At 37.1% G+C, this 22,593-nt stretch overlaps 1 protein-coding gene across 2 annotated transcripts in view; it reads left to right on the top strand.

Moving 5' to 3' along the window:
• CACNA1S (calcium voltage-gated channel subunit alpha1 S) overlaps positions 1–22,593 on the top strand; it is a 572,869-nt gene that overhangs the window by 510,422 nt on the left and 39,854 nt on the right. For both annotated transcript variants that reach the window (XM_053706913.1, XM_053706914.1), the window contains 3 exons: positions 3,035–3,162; positions 6,295–6,391; positions 6,487–6,589. In XM_053706913.1, coding sequence (XP_053562888.1) covers positions 3,035–3,162; positions 6,295–6,391; positions 6,487–6,589 — 328 coding nt within the window. The remainder of the gene's footprint in view (positions 1–3,034; positions 3,163–6,294; positions 6,392–6,486; positions 6,590–22,593) is intronic.

Below are 22,593 nucleotides of genomic sequence, written 5' to 3'. Positions count from 1 at the left end.
AAATAATTTCAGTGAGAAACCTAAAGTTTGTGAAATAGTTTGTGAAAAAGTGAACAATTCTTTTATTTGATCGTATTTGGTGGTGAAATGGTGGCATAAAATATACCAAAATGGGCCTAGATCAATACTTTGGGTTATATATACATGTCAAGGGATATCCAGGGATATCGGTGTTACAATGTAACTATCGCTTTTTTTTTTTTTTTTTTTTTTTAAAGGATTTGGAAATAGCATAGTGCTACTTGTACTTATTGCCCTATAACTTGCAAAAAAAGCAAAGAACATGTAAACATTGGGTATTTCTAAACTCAGGACAAAATTTAAAAACTATTTAGCATGGGTATTTTTGGTGGTTGTAGATGTGTAACAGATTTTGGAGGTCAAAGCTAGAAAAAAGTGTTTTTTTTTCCATTTTCTCATCATATTTTATATTTTTTTTATATAGTAAATTATAAGATATGATGAACATAATGGTATCTTTAGAAAGTCCATTTAATGGCGAGGACAACGGTATATAATATGTGTGGGTACAGTAAATGAGTAAAAGGAAAATTACAGCTAAACACAAACACAGCAGAAATGTAAAAATAGCCCTGGTCCTTAAGTGTAAGAAATTGAAAAATGGCCTTGTTTAAGCTATTGATTATTATTAAATAACCTGGTGCTGGAAAATAGTGGTCTTGATTCTTATTTTGCATATATATATATATATAGATATAGATATATCTATATCTATATATATATATATATATATAATATATATATATATATATATCTATATCTATATCTATATATATATATATATATATATATATATATATATATATATATATATATATATATATATATATATATATATATATATATATATATATATATATATATATATATATATATATATATATATATGTATCCAAAACACCAGAACTCGCCCACAGAGGAAAACTGCCTGGGTGCAAATTTGTAGAAAATATTTAGCCAGAAGAAAATGCACTCTCAGGACTTTCATAAACAAGTTACTTTTATTTCTGTTTTTTTCATAAATAAGTTACTTTTATTTCTGTAACGTTTTCGGAGGTCTTGCCTCCTTCATCAGCATAAATAAAATGAAAACAAACAAACTCTTAAATAGTGACACACTCACTCCAAATCACTTCAAACCACTACATTCACTGGCGCCAAAATTATCGGTGTTGGACCGCATAATGCGTTCCAAGTGTGCTACGTGACGGAAGTAGTGCGCCAGAATACTTCCGGCTGTCAAAATTTTAAAGCCGTAATAACCCGGCTTAATGTGTGTTAATACCACAGTCATAAAATTGTTATGACATATAATGTGTGCATAATTTCGTAAAAAAACAACAAACTATTAACGTGCAAACCAAAATGTGCTTATACACTAAATGATAATAATAAGTGTGACAGCCGTATATTGTCATGGCAACCTAGCAAACACTACAATGTATCCCTGTTGCGAATAGGGAAACAGACTAACATTAGCAATCTTTAAAGGTGTATCACAGAGTGTGTTAATGCAGGCACTTTGCCCTGCTAAAATGTGTATGCTAAAAAGTAAAGGGGTCTACTTGTGAATCGCGCAGGTTAACGTGTTGTAATGTATACATCCTACTGTGTTAACTTATACTGAGGATATTAGGCTAGTCCTGAGCTAGTCAGAAATAAAAGTAACTTATTTATGAAAGTCCTGAGAGTGCATTTTCTTCTGGCTAAATATATATATATATATATATATATATATATATATATATATATATATATATATATAAAGAGGGGTTTGTGAATTGGCGCAAATCACCAAATCACAAACACACGCAAATCACAAACATTATAGTGTGTCAATAATTAGGTGATGATATATCACAGGTGGTATCAGATAGAGCTGAAGCAATTACTGTAGGTTCTAAAACTATTAGAACCCTCCAATACTAAGAACAGTGTTAGTCAAAAATAGTGGTAATCAAATACATGCACATACACATCAATATTATACAAATAGCTTAATAGATAAAATATACGTTGATAAAATTAGAATAATAAGATTTGTGTGAAATCCCAGCAGATATAGGTTAATATAAATTGGAAAGTCCACAGTCAATTTATAAAGTGAGGAATATAGGAGGCAAGAATCCTGGTCCCTTTCGGGTATCTACTTACACTCTTCTACCTCAATCAATATGAGGTAAGGACCGCACAGTGTAGGAGTAGTCTGCTCTCAGACACCAGGCGTATCTTTTCTCCTTGCGATTTCATCAAACTTTGTCCAGAGATGTGGTTCCAGTTTACATGAAACACAAAACAGGAGAGAGATAGTGCAACACAGTTTTTTTTGTATAAAAACATACAAAGAGCACCCACAAATAGTATACTCACATTTAAAAACCTCAATACATATGAGGTAATTTCAAAACAATTCCTTAACACAGGCAGAAGATATATCTCTCAAGCTGAATCACCAACAGGACACAAAAGTTCAAGAGCGTGCCATTTTTCAGAAATAATCCTAGGATTATTTCTGAAAAACACCACACTCTTGTGTTTCTGGATTTGAGGGGATGCAGATAATACAATAGGAGGATTCTGGCAGCATATTTTTGCTCTGCAGCACTGATTTCTCAGCGCCCAGGTCACACCACTTTCTTTTCGTTCCATTATATATATATATATATATATATATATATATATATATATATATATATATATATATATATATATATATATATATATATAAACATTCTTACCATGATAGACCTTTGAATGCCACACCATATATTCTGCTAGACATAAAGATGGAAGGTTTTATAGTCTTTCTCGTATCTTTCAAAATATCAAATCTATCTTGTTCATTTAGATATGTAAAGAATAGGATCTATAATCTTCTTACTAATTGTAGAGATACCAGACTGAATATAACCTATGATAGTTATAAAGATATGAGACTATATTCTCCATGTTTTCTTTACTAACCCTAGTAATGCTACAATCTGTACCATTGTACGTAATTTGTCTTACACAGATCATAAACCTGTTTGTTGCTGTAATCATGGATAACTTTGACTACCTGACTCGTGACTGGTCCATTTTGGGACCACATCATCTGGATGAATTTAAGAGAATCTGGGCAGAATATGACCCGGAGGCCAAGTAAGTGCAACTGTGAGACAGTTTTATTACAGTCCTAAATGTTGGGGTGCAACACAATCTGGTTGTAGAAAATGTAAGTCAATTGCTAAAAAAGTAGAATAACATTAAGGAACATAAAGGTTTGTTTATATTGCTAAAAATGTAGAATAGCATTAAGGAACATAAAGGTTTGTTTTACATAATGCATATGAAACATTGACACATATACATGTTAAATATGTTAAATAAAAGCTGTTAAAAATATACTAGCGGAAAAATAAAAGTTGAATACAGCAGTATTTCTAATCATAGGGACAAGATTATAGTAGATTTGTAAATACAGGTTTATTCAATACATTTGGGACCAGATTACAAGTGGTGCGCTAATTTTTCTTCCGTTTGCACGCTCAAGTAAAAGCCGCATTAGCGAGCATATTTCAATATATTGCGACCACGATAACTTCTCCCCAAAATCTTTTATGAGGCATGCTGAAAAAATAAACTATTAATTATCACTTGCGCACTAACCCGACACTCCGCTAATATCAACTGCATTAAACCCAAAGGTGCATTAGGGATACTTCAAATAGTGCTTCACATAGAAGAAAAATTATTTTTATTTTGAACATATATATATATATATATATAAAAAACTATATGATTTCTTTTTTGTAAAATATATACCTATATATATATTTTAATATATACAAATATATATACAGTGTATATATATATATATATATATATATCTTATATAGTAGGCAACTTGATGGGGTGCAATGTCAGGTAATATATCCAACAGACCTTGTATATAGACAACTGCAAGGAAAAGAACACTCTTTAGTATTTGTAGCGAGTCAAGCTTAATTAAATCAAGTTTGACTCACTACAAAGACTGGATAGTGTTCTTTGCCTTGCAGTTTTCTACATACAAGGTCTGTTGGATATATACAATATGCAGAAAAAGGGACTCTGTTAAAAAATACTCCTTTATTTAAAAAATTTAAAATGTAGTATATAATAAAACATATAGCGTAGACCTGCAGGCGGGCACTTAATGCGTTTCGGCTAGCTTAGCCTTAGTCATACACCATGATGTTGGATATATATGTACTGTGTGTAAATACAGTATATTTAGAAATATTTATTTAAAAAGAAAAATATTTTTTCTATTTGAAGAACATAGGAATTTAAAATATTTATATTCAAAACACATTAAAACATTAGAATTGAATAAAAATATTGCATGTGTGAAGGTATTTCACTGGGAAGGGCTCAAAAGTGTATATATGTGTATACATATTTATATACAGTATGTGAATATGTGTGCACATACATATTTACACATATAAACACATAAATACACTTTTATACACCTATATAGATGTATACATACACATATTTAGACATATATATATGTGTATATATATATATACTGTGTATATGTGTATATATATATATATATATATATACATACATACATACATACATACAACACACAGCGAAAGTCCAGCACTTGCTTGCAAGCTCTCAGCTAAGATTAAAAGCAAAACTGTAAGAGTTAGTTACCGCATCTGGCCAAATGGAACAAGCCCAGGTACCACGTCAAGGTCTCTCCCAAAACCCGGGTCCCTAATACAGCCATACAATGCAAGCTCTGAATCAAACAAACTGAGAACAAGTCAAGGGTTCACAGGCCTATGTAATCACACTAGACATATTCAAAACACGGAAGGGGACTGCACTCTCAGACTGGACTGGGTGCACATCCCATGACCCTGCAACATGCTTAGCCCTGGGTGCTCAACAGCACTCTCAGGAAGCTGTGCTGTCCACAGAGACAAAACCTCAGACAAGCCTGGGTGCAAGGCCCATAGGGAAAATTACAAAATAAATTAATACAACACAAAGAGAAAGTCCAGCACTCGATTGCAAGCTCTCCGCTAAGATTAAAAGCAAAACTTGAAAAGTTAGTTATCGTATCTGGCCAAATGGGACAAGCCCAGGTACCACGTCAAGGTTTATCCCAAAACCTGGGTCCCTAATACAGCCATACAATGCAAGCTCTCAATCTCAGGAAGCTGTGCTGTCCCCAGAGTCACAGGCAGATGCAGTAGCTAACTCTTTCAGTTTTGCATTTTCCCTATGGGCCTTGCACCCAGGCTTGTCTGGGGTTAAGTGCCAGTGACTCTGGGGACAGCACAGCTTCCTGAGAGTGCTATTGAGCACCCAGGGTTGAGCATGTTGCATGGTCATAGGATGTGTACCCAGTCCAGCCTGAGAGTGCAGTCCCCTTCTGTGTTTTGTTTATGTCTAGGGTAATTACATAAGTCTGTGAACCCTTGACTTGTTCCCAGTTAGTTTGATACCTGGACTTGTCCCATTTGGCCAGATGTGGCAACTAACTCTTCCAGTTTTGTTTTTAATTTTAGCTGAGCGCTTACAAGCGAGTGCTGGACTTTCTCTGCACCCAGGCTATGCAGCTGTATGCTGCTGATGAGCACCCACATCTGTGAGTTTTTCAGGGTCATGGAATGTGTCCCTAGTCTGGTTGAGAGTGCAGTTTATTTCTGCGTTTTGTATTTGTCTAGAGATATTACAAAAGGCCTGTGTCATCCTTGTTTGTATTTCAGTGTGTTTGGTTGAATGCATGCATTGTGTGGCTGTAGCTTAGGGACCCAGGGAGGAAGAGACCTTGAGATGGTCCTGGGCCTATCATTATTTGGCAAATGCAGTAACTTACTCTTCCATTTTGCTATTAATCTAGCTATGTACTTGCAAGAGAGTGCAAGACTGTGTTGCGTGTGTGTATGTGCATACAATATGTATCTATGTATGTATGTGTGTGTGTGTATATATATATATATATATATATATATATATATCTATCTATATATATATATATATATTCACATATACACACACACATACATTGGAGCCTTTTCCAGTCAAACACCTTGCCATATACCATATACCTTTTAACCCTTTTAAAAACTTTTAATTCATTTTTAAAATTGTATTAATATTTAAATTATATATTTTTATTAAAAAGTGTATATATGAGTGTTATACTTTATTTTATCGTGTTTAGTGGGGGGGGGTTAACCCTTTAATGGACTGCATGTGTAATGTATTGCTGCCTCTTTTTCTCAGGGGGAGAATAAAGCATTTAGATGTTGTTACCCTTCTCCGGAGAATACAACCACCTCTGGGTTTTGGAAAATTTTGCCCACACCGGATTGCCTGTAAGGTAAAATTTGGGAGAGAGGGTAAGGTTATCATAATAGGTTTTAAGGCTTTCTCTTCTCTAAGTTCCCTAACAATACTTTTTTTCCTCCTCCTCAGAGGTTGGTCAGTATGAACATGCCTTTGAATAGTGATGGTACTGTAACCTTTAATGCCACTTTATTTGCTCTTGTGAGGACAGCTCTAAAGATAAAGACTGAAGGTGAGAGAGTGGTTTGTGCTAACTTTATATTTACTGAAAACAAAACCATTCATCTTTATTTATTCTTCATTTGCGCATACCCTGTACTCAAGTAGTACATACATTGAAAATAAAACAAAAGAACCATAATGCTAAAATTACAGTATTTAAATATTTGTAATGTACTTTCATTATTTATTTTACCCATATTTTAAATTTTCCTCAAAAAAATGTTTTGCCCTTAACCCAGAAAGGCTAGAGTGTAGTCAAACATAGAAACAAAAGTAATATAAGTAGTATAAACAAATGTTCAAAGCAAGATACAATTTACTTGAAAAACAGATCTTGAATGTTAGTGATATTGTAGGTGAGAGTTTAATCCTTCAGTTGTAACAAAGATGTGCTCCAACTTTCTTTTTAATGTAGATATGAAATTCAAATTCCCCGCTCTCCGCCACCAACTTCAAAAGTATTTTTTTCTCTCAGCTAATGGTTTGAATTGTTGTCCAATGATCTCCAATCAGCACTCTCCCCTTTGGGCACCTTTTATTGTAGCTAGAGTGCTGATTGGAGAACAGTGCAAACCTTTAGCTCATAGAAAAATTTACTTTTAAAGTGGGCGGTGGAGCGCGGGGAATTTAAATTTCAGATCCATATTAAAAAGTTATAGCGCATCTTCATTACAGCTAATGAATTACTCCATCTAAAATATCACTAACATTCTAGATCTGATTTTATAAAGTGGAGAGTTTCCATCACTTTAAGCAGAAAGCTGGAAATACAAAATACTTCACACAACTGTAATCAGGCATGTTTTCTACCAGAAGGGCACTTCCTCAGGGGTAATTAGCTACTGGAAAGGAAAAATATTTATACTAAGGGTATTAACCCCTTTATGTAATTATCTTAAAGGGCCAAATTCATTGTTAGATTTTGGCATATTATCTGCTTTATTGTGTGGGAAATGTCAGCATATATTCTTCATTAATTTTTTTAGGCTTATCCATTTACAGACTTCTATGCATGTGAAAAACTTGTTTCAAAGTATCATCTAACAATTGTTCATTGAAACCCCCATAATAAGTCAATATTTTAATTTTCTAAAATGAAAGGGAAATTTGAAAAGGAAATCTGCATAATTAGAGCAGTTGTCACACATGTGCATCAATTGCCCCATTGGAATCTTTGGATAGCAAACCTAGCATTAGGTCAAATAGGTGATTGCCTAAGCCTTTGCTTAAATTAAACATTACCAGCGTGCAGGCTTCTGTAGTGAGAGGAGAGCACCATGCAGGGTCTACGTTTCCACTTTTTGACTCATCCCTCTACCCATGAACTGAAAGTATACTGTGGGTGGAGGAAGGGGTTGCTCAGTGTGTAGGCATACTCCCCCTAGGAAGTGGGTGAGCAGAGTTCAAGAAAGGCAGAAGAAGATTGGGAATTTCATGAGCGATTGTCACAGACATGCTTTGAAGAATTTTGCATCCTGTAAGAAGAGGAAGGACTTTTCTATGTAATGCAGACCTAACTGTAGGAAATGTAAACTGTACCAGATTCTAATAGCAGCTCACAAAAGTGAGTAAAATAATTACTAAGATCAGTGGTCAGTCAGCAGTTATCTAACCACTACCTAACTAGGATGTTTTGCCCTGTTCTCATGCCCTTCCTCTCTCACTGCTGTGGCTTGCTAAACTGTGGTAGGCTGTCACATTTGATCTTTAACAGGGCGAACAGATGTCCTGTGGTAGTTTTGATTTTGTTATATTAATTGGGTGTACTAAAATTACACCTTTCAACTCTCTGTACATTACACTGTTAACTCAACCGGAGTCAGTTGCAAAGTTCAGAATATTAAAAATTCACATGAGAACATGGAGATGGAAACATATAAGATTAATTTCTCTCTCTGAAAACACTGTTATCCAGAATATGCTATCCCTATGTGCTGCCTGGGTGTCGTGGCCCCATCCAGTGCAACCCTTAAAATTTGCAGAGCCCTGGGCAACATAAATTTATGGGGATCCTTAGCCAAGCCCCCCTATTCCCCTCCTCCTGTAAGCCCTGCCCCCTGAATTGCACACACATGTTCCAACATCCAATTTGTCCTATATAAAGAATAACACTATCTATTGCACATCCTGGTACCATAAATATTTCATAAACTAAATACAGGATGTACATTGCACTTTCTCATACCCTCACCCCTAATGACAATGCTGGGGACCTCACAGTGAACGGTACAGGGCAGGTTCTCCTCTCGCTCTGCACAAAGGGCAGGCCTGGTCCCACCTAGTCCAATTATAAAGCCAGCCCTCCTGGGATCTTTTCTCTAGGACATCCAGTGAGATTGACATATATACAATATATATATATACTGTGTATATATATATATATATATATATATATATATATATATATATATATATATATATATATATATATATATATATATATATATATTCAACAGCAATTTAAATAAATATATTGAATACAGCATCAGGGAAAAATTAAGAGACCACTGCAAAATTATTGGTTTCTTTGATTATACTATTTATAGGTATGTGTTTGATTAAAATATTTTTTTTTGTTTTGTTTTATTCTATAAACTACTAACAACATTTCTCCAAAATTCCAAACAAATATATTGTCATTTAAAGCATTTATTTGCATAAAATGAGGTCTTGATCTGATGGTCCTCCATCCACACCTTGATTGACCTAGCTATGTGGAATGTAGTATTCTCCTGCTGGAAAAAACAATCCTCAGAGTTGAGTTTTCTTGTAGGATGGCTTGATTCATGCATCTTCTCAAAGATAAATCTGCCCAATCCCAGGACATCTTCTCTGATGAGTCCAATGTTCAGCTTTGCCCAATACCTGGTTGTCTAACCTTGAATGTGGCATGATTCATGCATTATTCACAATGATAAATCTGCCCGATTCCAGCCTTGCTTAAGCACCCTCAGATCCTCACCGATCCTCCACCAAATTTCAGATTGAGTGCGAGACACTGTGGCTTGTAGGCCTTTCCAGGCATCCATCTAACCACTAGACAACCAGGTCTTGGGCAAAGCTGAAAATTAGACTCATCAGCGAAGATGACTTTGAATCGGGCAGATTTATCTTTGTGAAGGACGCATGAATCAAAACACCAGATCAAGACCCTCTCATGGCCAACTCAATCTCCAGACCTAAAAAACCTCTGGAATCTGATCAAAAGGAATATGAATGGTCACTAGCCATCAAACAATGCTGAGCTGCTTGAATTTTTGCCCCAGGAGTGTCATAAAGTCACCCAACAACAATGTAAAGACTGGTGGAGAGCATGCCAAGATACATAAAAGCTGTAATTGAAAACCAGGGTTATTCCACCGAATATTGATATCTGAACTCTTGCTAAGTTAAAACATTAGTATTGCGTTGTTTAAAAATGAATATGCAATTGTTTTCTTTGCATTATTCGAGTTCTGAAAACACTGCATCTTTTTGTTACTTTTACCAGTTGTAATTTTCTGCAATTAAATACTCTAAAGGACATTATTTTTATTTGGAATTTGGGAAAAATGTTGCCAGTAGTTTATATAATAAAACAAAAATGTTAATTTTACTCAAACACATACCTATAAATAGTAAAACCAGAGAAAATGATAATTTTGCAGTGGTCTCTTAATTCCAGATCTGTATATAGGGCCAGATTACATGTGGCGCGCTAATTAACGTTTTCGGTCGGGCACAAAACACTGCAAGAAGTAAACTTTAATGCTGGCGGGTTATCGTGCGTATTACAAGTTGAAAGTAAATTGTTTGCGTGGAATCCCTAACTTCAGGACTTTGTATATCGCGACCGCTTTAACCTCTTCTTCCCTTAGACTTTAATGCAGCGATGTGCGCTTGCACGCTAACCCGACACCACGTTAGACCTACACCGCTAAACCCAAAGGTAGTTATTCAAATTTTACATTCCAAAGTTCTTCACATAGAAGAAATGTATTATTTTTATTTTTAAATATATATTTCTTAATATATCTGATGACTTTCTTTTTGTAAAATATATATCTATACCTATATATCTATTCGAATTTATACATATGACATAAACAGATATATAGTAATACAGTATATATTTTAAAATACAAAGAACATTTTCTACTATGAGAAGAACATTGGAATGCAAAATATTGTCAGTAAATGCACAATAAAACACATTATAAAATATTAAATAAACATAATTTTTTTGAGTGGAAAAAGCTCCAAAGTGTGTGTGTATGTATGTATATGTATATATATATATATATATATATATATATATATATATATATATATATATATATATATATATATATATATATATATATATATATATTTATTTATATGTGTTTATACTGTATGTGTATATATGTATGTATATAATTATATACATATATAAACACATAAATACACATGTATATACACATATATGCATATATATATATATACACTCATATATATATATATATATATATATATATATATATATATATATATATATATATATATATTGATAGCCCTTTCCATTCAAACACCTTGTCATATACCATATACCTTTTAACCCTTTTAAAATATTTGTATTAATATTTATATTAATAATTTTTATCAGTTTATATATATGAGTGTAACACTTTATTTTAATGTATTTTTGTTGTGTTTGGTGCACTTGTTTTTTCTAACTCTTACTCTTTACGTTAGGTCTCCACTCGCATTAAAACAATGTGCACAAATTTAGTTTGCGCTCAAGTGAAATTTTTTAATTTCAATTTGTAGTATGCAATAAAGTAAGCGCGGGCGCGATATTTATTATCGCAACCTGAGGTAACAATAGCGCACCACTTGTAATTTGGCCCATAGTATTTACAGTTAAGAGACTTAAGAATCATGAATCTACCACATGCGATGAATAATTGCAAGATCAGTGCATTATTGCATAAACATCTTTCCCTAAATGCCCAGAGCAAAGGATATACTATAAACATACTTAAGGCCAGATTACGGCTCATTAACAGTTACACAAAAAGAGGGTTATCGCGGGTGTTTGTGGGTATCAGGTTTACCGCCCTTAATACAATATTGATTTACGCTAGAATGATAACCGCAACCTTAGAGCTCTGGTTAACTGTTTCACAAACAAAAAAGTTGCACAAAACACATCAAAAATGCATTGCAAAGTACAGTTACAATCATAATAACACTATCTAATCAAAAATATTTTTTTTAAAATATTGCACAAAAAAGTTATAAGGGCTCAAAGGTATGAGGTCTCAGGTGTTAGAAAAAAAAAGCAGGCAAAGGGCTTTAACATTGAGATATACAGTATCTCACAAAAGTGAGTACACCCCTCACATTTTTTGGAAATATTTTATTATATCTTTTCATGTGACAACACTGTAGAAATGACACTACAATGCTATAATGTAAAGTAGTGAGTTTACAGCCTGTATAACAGTGTAAATTTGCTGTCCCCTCAAAATAATTCAACACACAGCCATTAATGTCTAAACCGTTGGCAACAAAGTAGAAATGTCAAAATTGGGCTCAATTAGCCATTTCCCCCCCGGTGTCATGTGACTCATTAGTGTTACAAGGTCTCAGGTGTGAATGGGGAGCAGGTGTGTTAAATTTGGTGCTCTCACACTCTCTCATACTGGTCACTGGAATTTCAACATGGCACCTCATGGCAAAGAACTCTCTGGGGATCTGAAAAAAAGAATTGTTGCTCTACATAAAGATGGCCTAGGCTATAAGAAGATTGCCAAGACCCTGAAACTGGGCTGCACTACGGTGGGCAAGAACATACAGCGGTTTCGGAGGACAGGTTCCACTCAGAACAGGCCTCGCCATGGTCGACCAAAGGAGTTGACTGCACGTGCTCAGCATCATATCCAGAGGTTGTCTTTGGGAAATAGACATATGGGTTGAATGGGTGGGGGGTCAGCCTGTCAGTGCTCAGACCATATGCCGCACACTGCATCAAATTGGTCTGCATGGCTGTCGTCCCAGAAGGAAGCCTCTTCTAAAGATGATGCACAAGAAAGCCTGCAAACAGTTTGCTGAAGACAAACAGACTAAGGACATGGATTACTGGAAGATAAACTTATTTGGTTCAGATGGTGTTAAGCGTGTGTGGCACCAACCAGGTGAGGAGTACAAAGACAAGTGTGTCTTGCCTACAGTCAAGCATGGTGGTGGGAGTGTCATAGTCTAGGCCTGCATGAGTGCTGCCGGCACTGGGGAGCTACAGTTCATTGAGGGAACCATGAATACCAACATGTACTGTGACATACTGAAGCAGAGCATGATCCCCTCCCTTCGGAGACTGGGCTGCAGGGCAGTATTCCAACATGATAACGACCCCAAACACACCTCCAAGACAACCACTGCCTTGCTAAAGAAGCTGAGGGTAAAGGTGATGGACTGACCAAGCATGTCTCCAGACCTAACCCCTATTGAACATCTGTGGGGCATCCTTGAACAGAAGGTGGGGGAGTGCAAGGTTTCTAACATCCACCATCTCTGTGATGTCTTCATGGAGGAGTGGAAAAGGACTCCAGTAGCAGACTGTGAAGCTCTGAAGAACCCCATGCCCAATAGGGTTAAGGCAGTGCTGGAAAATAATGGTGGCCCCAAAATATTGACACTTTGGGCCCAATTTGGACATCTCCACTTAGGGGTGTACTCACTTTTGTTGCCAACGGTTTAGACATTAATGGCTGTGTGTTGAGTTATTTTGAGGGGACAGCAAATTTACTGTTATACAAGCTGTGCACTCACTACTTTACATTGTAGCAAGGTGTCATTTCTTCAGTGTTGTCATATGAAAAGAAATAATAAAATGTTTACAAAAATGTGAGGGGCGTACTCACTTTTGTGAGATACTGTACGTATACATGTCTAATGTACTGTATATGTGTGTGTGTGTGTCTATATATATATATATATATATATATATATATCTTGCTATGTAATGTTGGAATGTAAAATAATTACAGTAAATACACAGTATTGTATAAATATAATTTTACATGTTTTCAGCGACTTATCTACAAAGGGCTCCAATGCACTTCTATACATATGTGTACATATATATTTGTGTTTATATGTGTATATATGTCTGTAAATACATATATACACATATAATTACATAAATACATATGTGCACACATATAAACATATATACATATATACATACACATATATATATATGTAAATGTATATGTATGCATGTCTTTGTTAAAGGGACAGTCTACCATAGAATTGTTATTGTTTTAAAAGATAGATAATACTAGAAGCAATGTGGCCGTGTTGTTAGCGGCCGAGATGACATGGCCATCAATTCGCATAAATATTGCACTATGTTTACTATACTCTAGAGAGTCAAGATAATTTACCCCCTTAACTCTATATATGTTCGCTCAAACTGTTATATATTGTTGCATGTTCAGATAGATGTACCCCGCTACCAATGTGCTTAGCTTTAGTCCATACATCTCTGTATGCGATCCCATAGTCCTTAGTCATACAAACACTCCATTCTAGCATACGTTTTATTCATATGTTTACTCTGCGTCCCTCAATACGCTTATATAAATAAGAAGATGCTTTACTTAGCAATACCTCCTTTATTCCAAATTTGGCTCCTTACATCTACACAAAACGTCCTTTACGTCATCACTAACTACTGTCTCCCCCACCATCGGCTTACTAGGTAAGCATGGGAAAATATATCCCCTAGTAACCCCCTTTTCCTGATAATGCACTCCTCTTACATCCCTACTAGTGCATACTATCAAATTTAGGGTCCTTGAGAGACCTGGACGTTACTTTAGGGATCAGATTCCATTTCTCGTCCTTCTACAGTTCAAGGAGACACATGAATCTATAGATTATCTCATAACCAAACAAAAAAGAGAAATGAGGTTTTAATATACAGGTTTAAAGCTATTTTGTCCAATAATTCTAATGTACTCTCTTGAGTCATTGCTGTAACCGTTATCTATAATGTATTTAATTGAACCTTTTATTGTTTATGCTTGAACAACCTCAATAAAAAATAGATAATCCCTTTATTACCCATTCCCCAGTTTTGCACAACCAATACTGTTATATTAATATACTTTTTACCTTTGTGATTACCTTGTTTCTAAGAACCTTCTTCCATCCCCCGATCACATGACTGTGACTGTTTATTATCTATTGTCTTGCAGTTAGCATTGTGTTGGGCTAAGAAACCTATCTATCAAGCTCCGAATGGCCTGCAGCCTCGCCAGAAACAGCAGTTATGAAGCAGCGGTCACAAAGACTGCTGCTTCATAACCCTGTCCGCCTGCTCTGATGAGGCAGACAGGAATCGCCGGAATTCAACCCGATCGAGTATGATCGGGTTGATTGACACCCCCTGCTGGCGGCCGATTGGCCACGAGTCTGCAGGGGGCGGAGTTGCACCAGCAGCTCTTGTGAGCTGCTGGTGCAATGCTGAATACGGAGAGCGTATTGCTCTCCGCATTCAGCGATGTCTGTCGGACCTGATCCTCACTGTCGGATCAGGTCCGACAGACATTTTGTTAAATATGCCTCTAGATTTTAAATAACACCCTGTGCCTGTACACAGTGTTATCTATATGGCCCACGTGTACTTTTAGTCTCTTTGTGTTGAAAAGGAGTTTAAAAAGCCTGTGATAAGAGGCAGCCCTCAAGGGTTTAGAAATTAGCATATGAGTCTGCCTAGGTTTAGTTTTAACTAAGAATACTAAGAGAAAAAAGCAAATTTGGCGATAAAAGTAAATTGGAAAGTTGATTAAAATTACATGTCCTATCTGAATAATGAAAGTTTAATTTTGACTAGACTGTCCCTTTAAAGCACTTTGCCTGCCTTTTTTTTTTTTTTTGTAACACTTGATAAGCCCTGATAACTTTTTTAGTGCAATTTTCTTTTTAAATTATTTTTGTTACGTGATGTTATTATGAGTTCAACTGTACTTTGTGACACTTTTTTGTTTTGCAAAACAGTTAACCCAGAGCACGTTAACTTCAATTGCGCTAAAAGCAATCACATTTACTTTCAACTTGTAATATGAGCAAAAAACCCGACCCGTGCAAACGACTGCGATAAACCCCCTTGCATAACTGTTAGCGATCCACTCGTAATCTAGCCCTTAGTAGTAAATTATCACTTTTAAATAAGTGATATGAATATGATCCAGTAACAAAAATGAAACGCTATGGAAAATATGGTAAAATTTTATAAATTATCTGAATTTTGTTGTTATGCATATTATTATTATTAGTATTTATTTGCATAGTGCCAAGTGATTGAACAGTACTCTCATTTAAAATGCTTATTTTTCTAGGAACAGGAAAGTTAACTTGATTGCCAAGTTACCCTCCTCACCTAACCTATTTGTTTTCTCCATAGCTTGGTTGATACAGACAATCATAAACAACCCATCCAATCATGTGTTTAGGACTGCATTTAGTCTCTGTGTGTGTTTTTAATTAGATAAACCAAACAAATCTCCTAAAAATAAAACAAACAATAGGCCACATGAGGGGGCAAGTTTTTTCTAACTCCCACTTTTTTAACATCCCAGTGCAAAAGACAACTCAGAGGTGTCCTCCACTTTTTTGGCCTTGGTCAATCAGTCCTTGATGGTAGTTTTATGGCATTATGCCTTCTTGCTCCTAAGCTTTCCAAAAGCTGTTTTATTCCAATTGCATGGAGAGTCCACAAATCCATTTTAATTACAGTGGGAATTCAACTCCTGGCCAGCAGGAGGAGGCAAAGAACTCCTCAACAAGGTTTTAATTATTCTTCCCCTTCCCATAATCCCCAGTCATTCTTTGCCTTTGTTAATCTTGGTGGAGTGCAAAGATAGTGCTCTGAAAAATATTCAAGTATTTTATCCTTTAATGGGTAGTTTCCCTGCAAGTAAGTATTGGGGTAATGCTGTGTCCATGTAATCCTCTTGAGCAAGAGTTATGGTAGCTCTTGGAGGTTGCAGGGTTTGTTTCTCCACCAACAATTTATGCTAACCCCCATCTGGAAAACCAGGGTTGGTTACTCTGCTTTTCTTTCTTCTCCAGGTCCCTGTCAGAAGTCTTCTGGCTCTGTCAGACCTGGATTTCTGTGTCTGCCCTACAGAGAATCAAAGGTTAGTGCTTTTTTCCTTCATAGCAGCAGAAGGCTCAGGCACATAGGGGGGTTAATACTTCCTTCATATTCCTATAAAGGAGTCTGGGGGCTAACTTTTTTAAAATCTCTTCATGTTTGGGATTTATTTGGGCAGTATGCTCAGGGCACTGTAAATAGAAAACGATCCTGCATTTTATTCTAGCAGGTTTATCATTACTGGGACTGAGGCTGTCATAGAGGAAAGGGTTCGGTTGAGGATGTGCTTTGACTGTGAATAACTATCTCACACTGCAGTATTATCTCATGGATATACTTTATGTTGAAAGGGACTTAAACGTTAATGAGCGCAGCATATTTTGCGCGCTATTCTTGTGTGTTGCATTTTTTCTCCTGATGCGGTCATGTGTCTCCTTCTTCTGCTGGTAGCGATTTTTGTGAAGAGGTAATCAGAGCGCTCAGCAGAGAGAGCTACTTATGAAGTGCGACTATACAGCGCAACTCCCTTACAGAGGTAGCGAGTCCACTCCAGTAATGGCTGGGGTTTATAGAGGTGCTGGTTTTGTTTTTAGTCTAGTGACTTAAAAATGGAGTAAGACTTGTCATATGGTTTTGATACATTGCAAAAGCTGATTGCTTTGTTCAAGGAAGTCTAAAAATAAAGTCTATCTCACTTCATATCTGCTTATTTTTATACGGCTAGATTTCAAGTTTTGCGTTATAGTGCGGTACGGCTATACTGCTGAAAAATTGGCCATTGCGCATGGAATGGCAGGTAATGCATATTACAAGTCGTGGCGGTATAGCTATACCGCAAGCATTTTAACCTTAACGCAACCCTCCATTCCGCACTCAAAAAATTAAGTTTGAGTACAGGATTTTCCATAGCGCTGTATTACAGGTTGTGTGGTCTGGTTAAAATGCTTGCGTTATAGCCTATACCAACATGAGCCATTCTGCAAACTGAGACCAGTAGTTATGGATTTTGCAAACAACAATGTTTCACAAAACTCATAACTAAAATGTTACAAAGTACACTAACACCCATAAACTACCTATTAACCCCTAAACTGCCACCCTCCCGCATCACAAATACTATATTAAATGTATTAACCCCTATACTGCCAGCCCCCCACATTGTAACTAATAAACTAAACCTATTAACCCCTAAACCGCCGCCCTATCGCAAAACACTAAATTAAACTATTAACCCCTAGACCTAACACCCCCCTAACTTTAAACTTTTTAACTATCTTAAAATTAATAAAAACTTACCTGTGAAATAAAAAAAGAAACTAAGAATAAACTATAAATTAACCTAACATAACTATTCAAATAAAATAAACTACCAATTTAAAAATACTAAATTACAAATTTAAATAAACCTAATACTACGAAAAAAAATAAAAAAATCTAACATTACAAAAAAAAACGCTAATATTAAAAAAAAAAAAAAAAAAAACTAAGATTACAAAACATATAAAACAAAATTATCCAAAATCATAAAAATTACACCTTATCTAATAGCCCTATAAAAACAAAAAAGCCCCCCACAATTAAAAACACCCCTAACCTAACAATAAACTACCAATAGCCCTTAAAAGGGCATTTTGCAGGGCATTGCCCTAAGTTTAACAGCTCTTTTACATAAAAAAAATTACATAGTCCCCCCTAAAATTAAAACCCCCCACCCAACCAACCCCAAAATTAAAAACCTATGTCTAAAAAAATCCTAAACTACCCATTGCCCCTAAAGGGTCATTTGTATGGGCATTGCCCTTAAAAGGGCATTCAGTTCTTTTACTGTCCTTAAAAAGATAACCCTCAGAAGTGGGGTTCCGGAGTTGGACCTGATGGTGTCTCGTTTAAATACCAAACTTCCCAAGTACAGCTCCACCGGATTTTACAAATACTTACCTTCTTCTCCTGAAACACCGGATTGCCGATCCCACGCCTGCAGCTCCTCTGTATTTCATCAGCAATGACTAAACAATCACAGCTTTCCCCCCAGTAGCATTCATCTGGTTAGGCCACACCGTGATTGTATGTCGCCGGTTTCGTCATTGCTGTGTTAGTACAACAGGAGAAGCAGACGGGGAGATTGGCGATCCGGTGTTTAAGGAGAAGAAGGTAAGTATTTGTAAAATCCGGTGCAATGTAAACTTTCATGAATGAAAATGCCCCTGTTTTTAATAGTTTTTTTAAAACCGGGCACTTTCTCATGAAAGTTGACATTCACTTTATGCATGCTCAGATAATGAAACGGAGACCACTCGGACCTCTCTCAAAGGATAGTCCTAGAAAACCTGGCGAGAGACTCTCTCCTGGTTGCTCTGTCAGGATCATCTGTCTCAAGGCACATGCTTCTTGGCTGGGGTGCAGTTTGGGATCCCTTAAGAGCTCAGGGGACCTGGACTCAGGAGGAGTCCGTCCTCCCAATAAATATTTTAGAACTGAGAGCAATCTTAAATGCCCTGATAGCATGGCCTTAACTGAGTTTGGTTCAGTTGATCAGATTCCAATAGGACAACATCACATCAGTAGCTTATATCAACCATCAGGGAGGAACAAAGAGTTCCTTAGCGATGAAGGAGGTTTCTAACATCCTTCTGTGGGTAGAGTCTCACCAACTGCCACATTTCAGCCATTCACATCCCAGGTGTGGACAACTGGGAAGCAGATTATCTGAGCAGGCAGACATTTCACCCAGGAGAGTGGGCTCTTCATCTGGAAGCATTCTCAATGATAACCCTCAGATGTGGGGTTCTGGAGTTGGACCTGATAGCGTCTCGTCTAAATACCAAACTTCCCAAGTACGGCTCCAGATCAAGGGACCCACAAGCAGTTCTGGTGGAAACTCTAGCAGTTACATGGGATTTCAGTCTGATTTACCCGTTTCCTTCGTTTACCCTCCTTCCTCGGGTGATAGCCCCAATCAAACAGGAGCTGGCTTTGATGATTCTAATTGCTCCAGCTTGGCCTTGCAGAATCTTTTTTGCGGACCTTGTGAAGATGCCGCCCTCTCCTCCATAGAGATTACTGCTGAGGAAGGACCTCCCTCTTCAGGGTCCCTTTCTTCTTCCAAATCTAGATTCTCTGAAGCTGACTGCGTGGAGATTGAATTGTCTAGATGGGGGTTTTCTGAAAAGGTTATTGACACCTTTATCCAGGCTCGTAAGGCGGTATCTCACAAAATATATCATAAGGTTTGGCGCACATACCTATACTGGTGCAAATCTCAGGATTTTCCTTGCCGTAAGGTGTGTTCCCTGTATTTTGTTTTTTCTCCAGAAGGGTCTAGAGAAGGGTTTGCCAGTCAGTTTTCTGAAGGGTCAGATTTCTGCCCTTTCTGTTTCATTGCATAAATGTTTGGCCGACGATGTTCAGTCTTTTGTTCAGGCCTTTGTCAGAATCAGGCCTGTGTTTAAACCTGTTGCTCCTCCTTGGAGTCTTAATCTTGTTCTTAGAGTTTTGCAACAGGCTTCTTTGAGCCTATGCATTCTGTAGATATTAAATTGTTGTCTTGGAAAGTTTTGTTTTTGTTGGCTATTTCTTTTGCTCGTAGAGTCTCAGAACTTTTGGCTTTGCAGTGTGATCCCCCTTATCTTATTTCCCATGCGGATTAGGCGGTCTTGTGTAGAATGCTGGCATTTCTTCCTAAGGTGGTTTCAGACCGCAATATTAATCAGGAAATTGAAGTTCTTTCTTTTTGTCCTAATCCTTCATCTTAAAAAGAACGTCTGTTACACAATCTGAATGTAGTTTGTGCTCTGAAATTCAATATCCAGGCTACTAAGGAATTTTGTCAGTCTTCTGCCCTTTTTGTGCTGTTTGCTAGCAAATGAAAGGGCCAAAAGGCCATGTCAACTACTTTCTTTCTGGTTGGTTTATGAGACAGCTGGATTGTCCTGAGAGGATGACGGCTCATTCAACTCGCACTGTTTCTTCTTTTTTGGGCCTTTAAAAACTAGGTTTGCAAGTCAGCCACTTGGTCCTTGTTACATACTTTTTCAAAATTCCACAAATTTGATGTTTTTGCCTCAGCTGAGGCTTCCTTTGGTAGGAAAGTGCTTCAAGCGGTGGTGCCCTCAGTTTAGGTCCGCCTTTCTTGTTTCGCCCTCCCTTTCCATTCTGTGTCCTCTGGCTTGGGTATTGGTTCCTACTAGTAATTGGAATGGATTTGTGGACGCTCAATGCCATTGGAAAGAGAACAAAATTCATGCTTACATGATAAGTTGTTTTCTTTCCTGGCATGGAGAGTCCAGGACCCGCCCTTGTCTATTTCAAGATGGCTTATTATTATTATTTTTATTTTCTAAACTTCAGGCACCTTTATACCCCTGGAGCTCCTCTTCTTTTTCTGTATTCCCTAAGCTGAATGACTGGGGTTTATGGGAAGGGGAAGCATACTTAAAGCCTTGTTGGGGTGTTCTATGTCTCCTCCTGCTGGCCAGGAGTTGAAATCCCACTAGTAATTAGAATGGATTCGTGGACTCTCCATGCAAGGAAAAAAATAATTTATCAGGTAAGCATACATTTTCCTTTTCCTTCCATAAGGCAGGGAGAGTCCATGACTTCATTCCTTACTGTTGGGAAATACAACATATCTCTCCCACTTCCCCTATCCCCCAGTCATTCTTTGCCTTTTGTCACTATAGGAAGTGGCAGAGAAGTGTCAGAAGATTTGGATAGTCCTGTAATGGGTATGTTCCCTTCAAGAAAGGACTGGAGTTTTAAGTAATCATGTCAACCTCTCAGGGAGAGTATTGATGAAAGTTAGAGTCTGGAGATGCAGGAAAAGTTTTTCTGCGAACCCATCCAGACTTCCGCCTAACAGCTCCCGGGCAATCAGTGTTGAGAGTTTCACTGCTTGCTGTTACACACTCAAGTCCATGTCAGAGGCGTCGCCATCTGGAGAGGGCTTTTTTCCTGCTGACTTTACCGCACAGTTAAAATCGGCGGTGCCCTGAGTGCCTTACCTCGCTCTAACATATGCAAGAGAAAGGTTAAACATAGTTCTCCTGACTTAGAGTCATCTAAATATTTGTCGGATTTAGCTACTATGTCTTAGCTATCCGAGGATGAGTTAACCTCTGTAGACCTTAGTTTCTAAACCTCCTTCAGTGGAGGAACCCTCTTTTAGATTTAAAATTGAGCATCTGCTTTTTTTATTAAAGGAGGTTCTGTCTACACTAGAGGTTCCAGAGGCTACTCTCCCTGAAGATCCCTTAATTAGATAGGGTTTATGAAGACAGTAGGGTCCCTCTGACTTTTTCTGTGCCAGTTAAGATGGTGAACATTATTAGTAACAAATTGGAAAGAATAGGAAATTATTTTTCCCCCTCGTCTACTTTAAAAAAAAAAAAAAAAAATCTTGGTCCCTGACTCTCAATTAGACTTGTGGGGCTCCATCCCTAAGGTGGATGGCACTATTTCTACGCTGGCTATGCGTACAACTATACCTCTGGAGGATAGTTCTTCTTTTAGAGAGCCTATGGATAAGAAAATGGAAACCTTTCTGAGGAAGATGTTTCAACATACAGGATTTTTATTTCAACCGGCAGCAGCTGTAGCCACGGTTGCTGAAGCAGCTACCTACTGGTGCGACACTCTGTTGGAGCTCATTAAGGTGGAGGCTCCTCTCAAGGATACCGCTTTATTGCACCAGTTACTTGCAAAAGCCACTCTTGGGATACAGAGCCGGCTCCTTGTCCTCACGGTTCCCCCCCCCCCCAGGAAATACCACTTGGTTTAGCCTTGCAACGTCACGGGTGATGCGCTAAGGAAACGTCTCCACGCCGGATCTCTCTGAGGCACGCCGAGAAGGGAAACACAGACTGCACCCCCTAGGAAGGGTTTCATCGACC

This window comes from Bombina bombina, chromosome 3 (assembly GCF_027579735.1).
Source record: "Bombina bombina isolate aBomBom1 chromosome 3, aBomBom1.pri, whole genome shotgun sequence".
NCBI lineage: Eukaryota > Metazoa > Chordata > Amphibia > Anura > Bombinatoridae > Bombina > Bombina bombina.
Note: the sequence above shows the minus strand (reverse complement) of the source record. Positions and strands in the feature narration are given on the sequence as shown.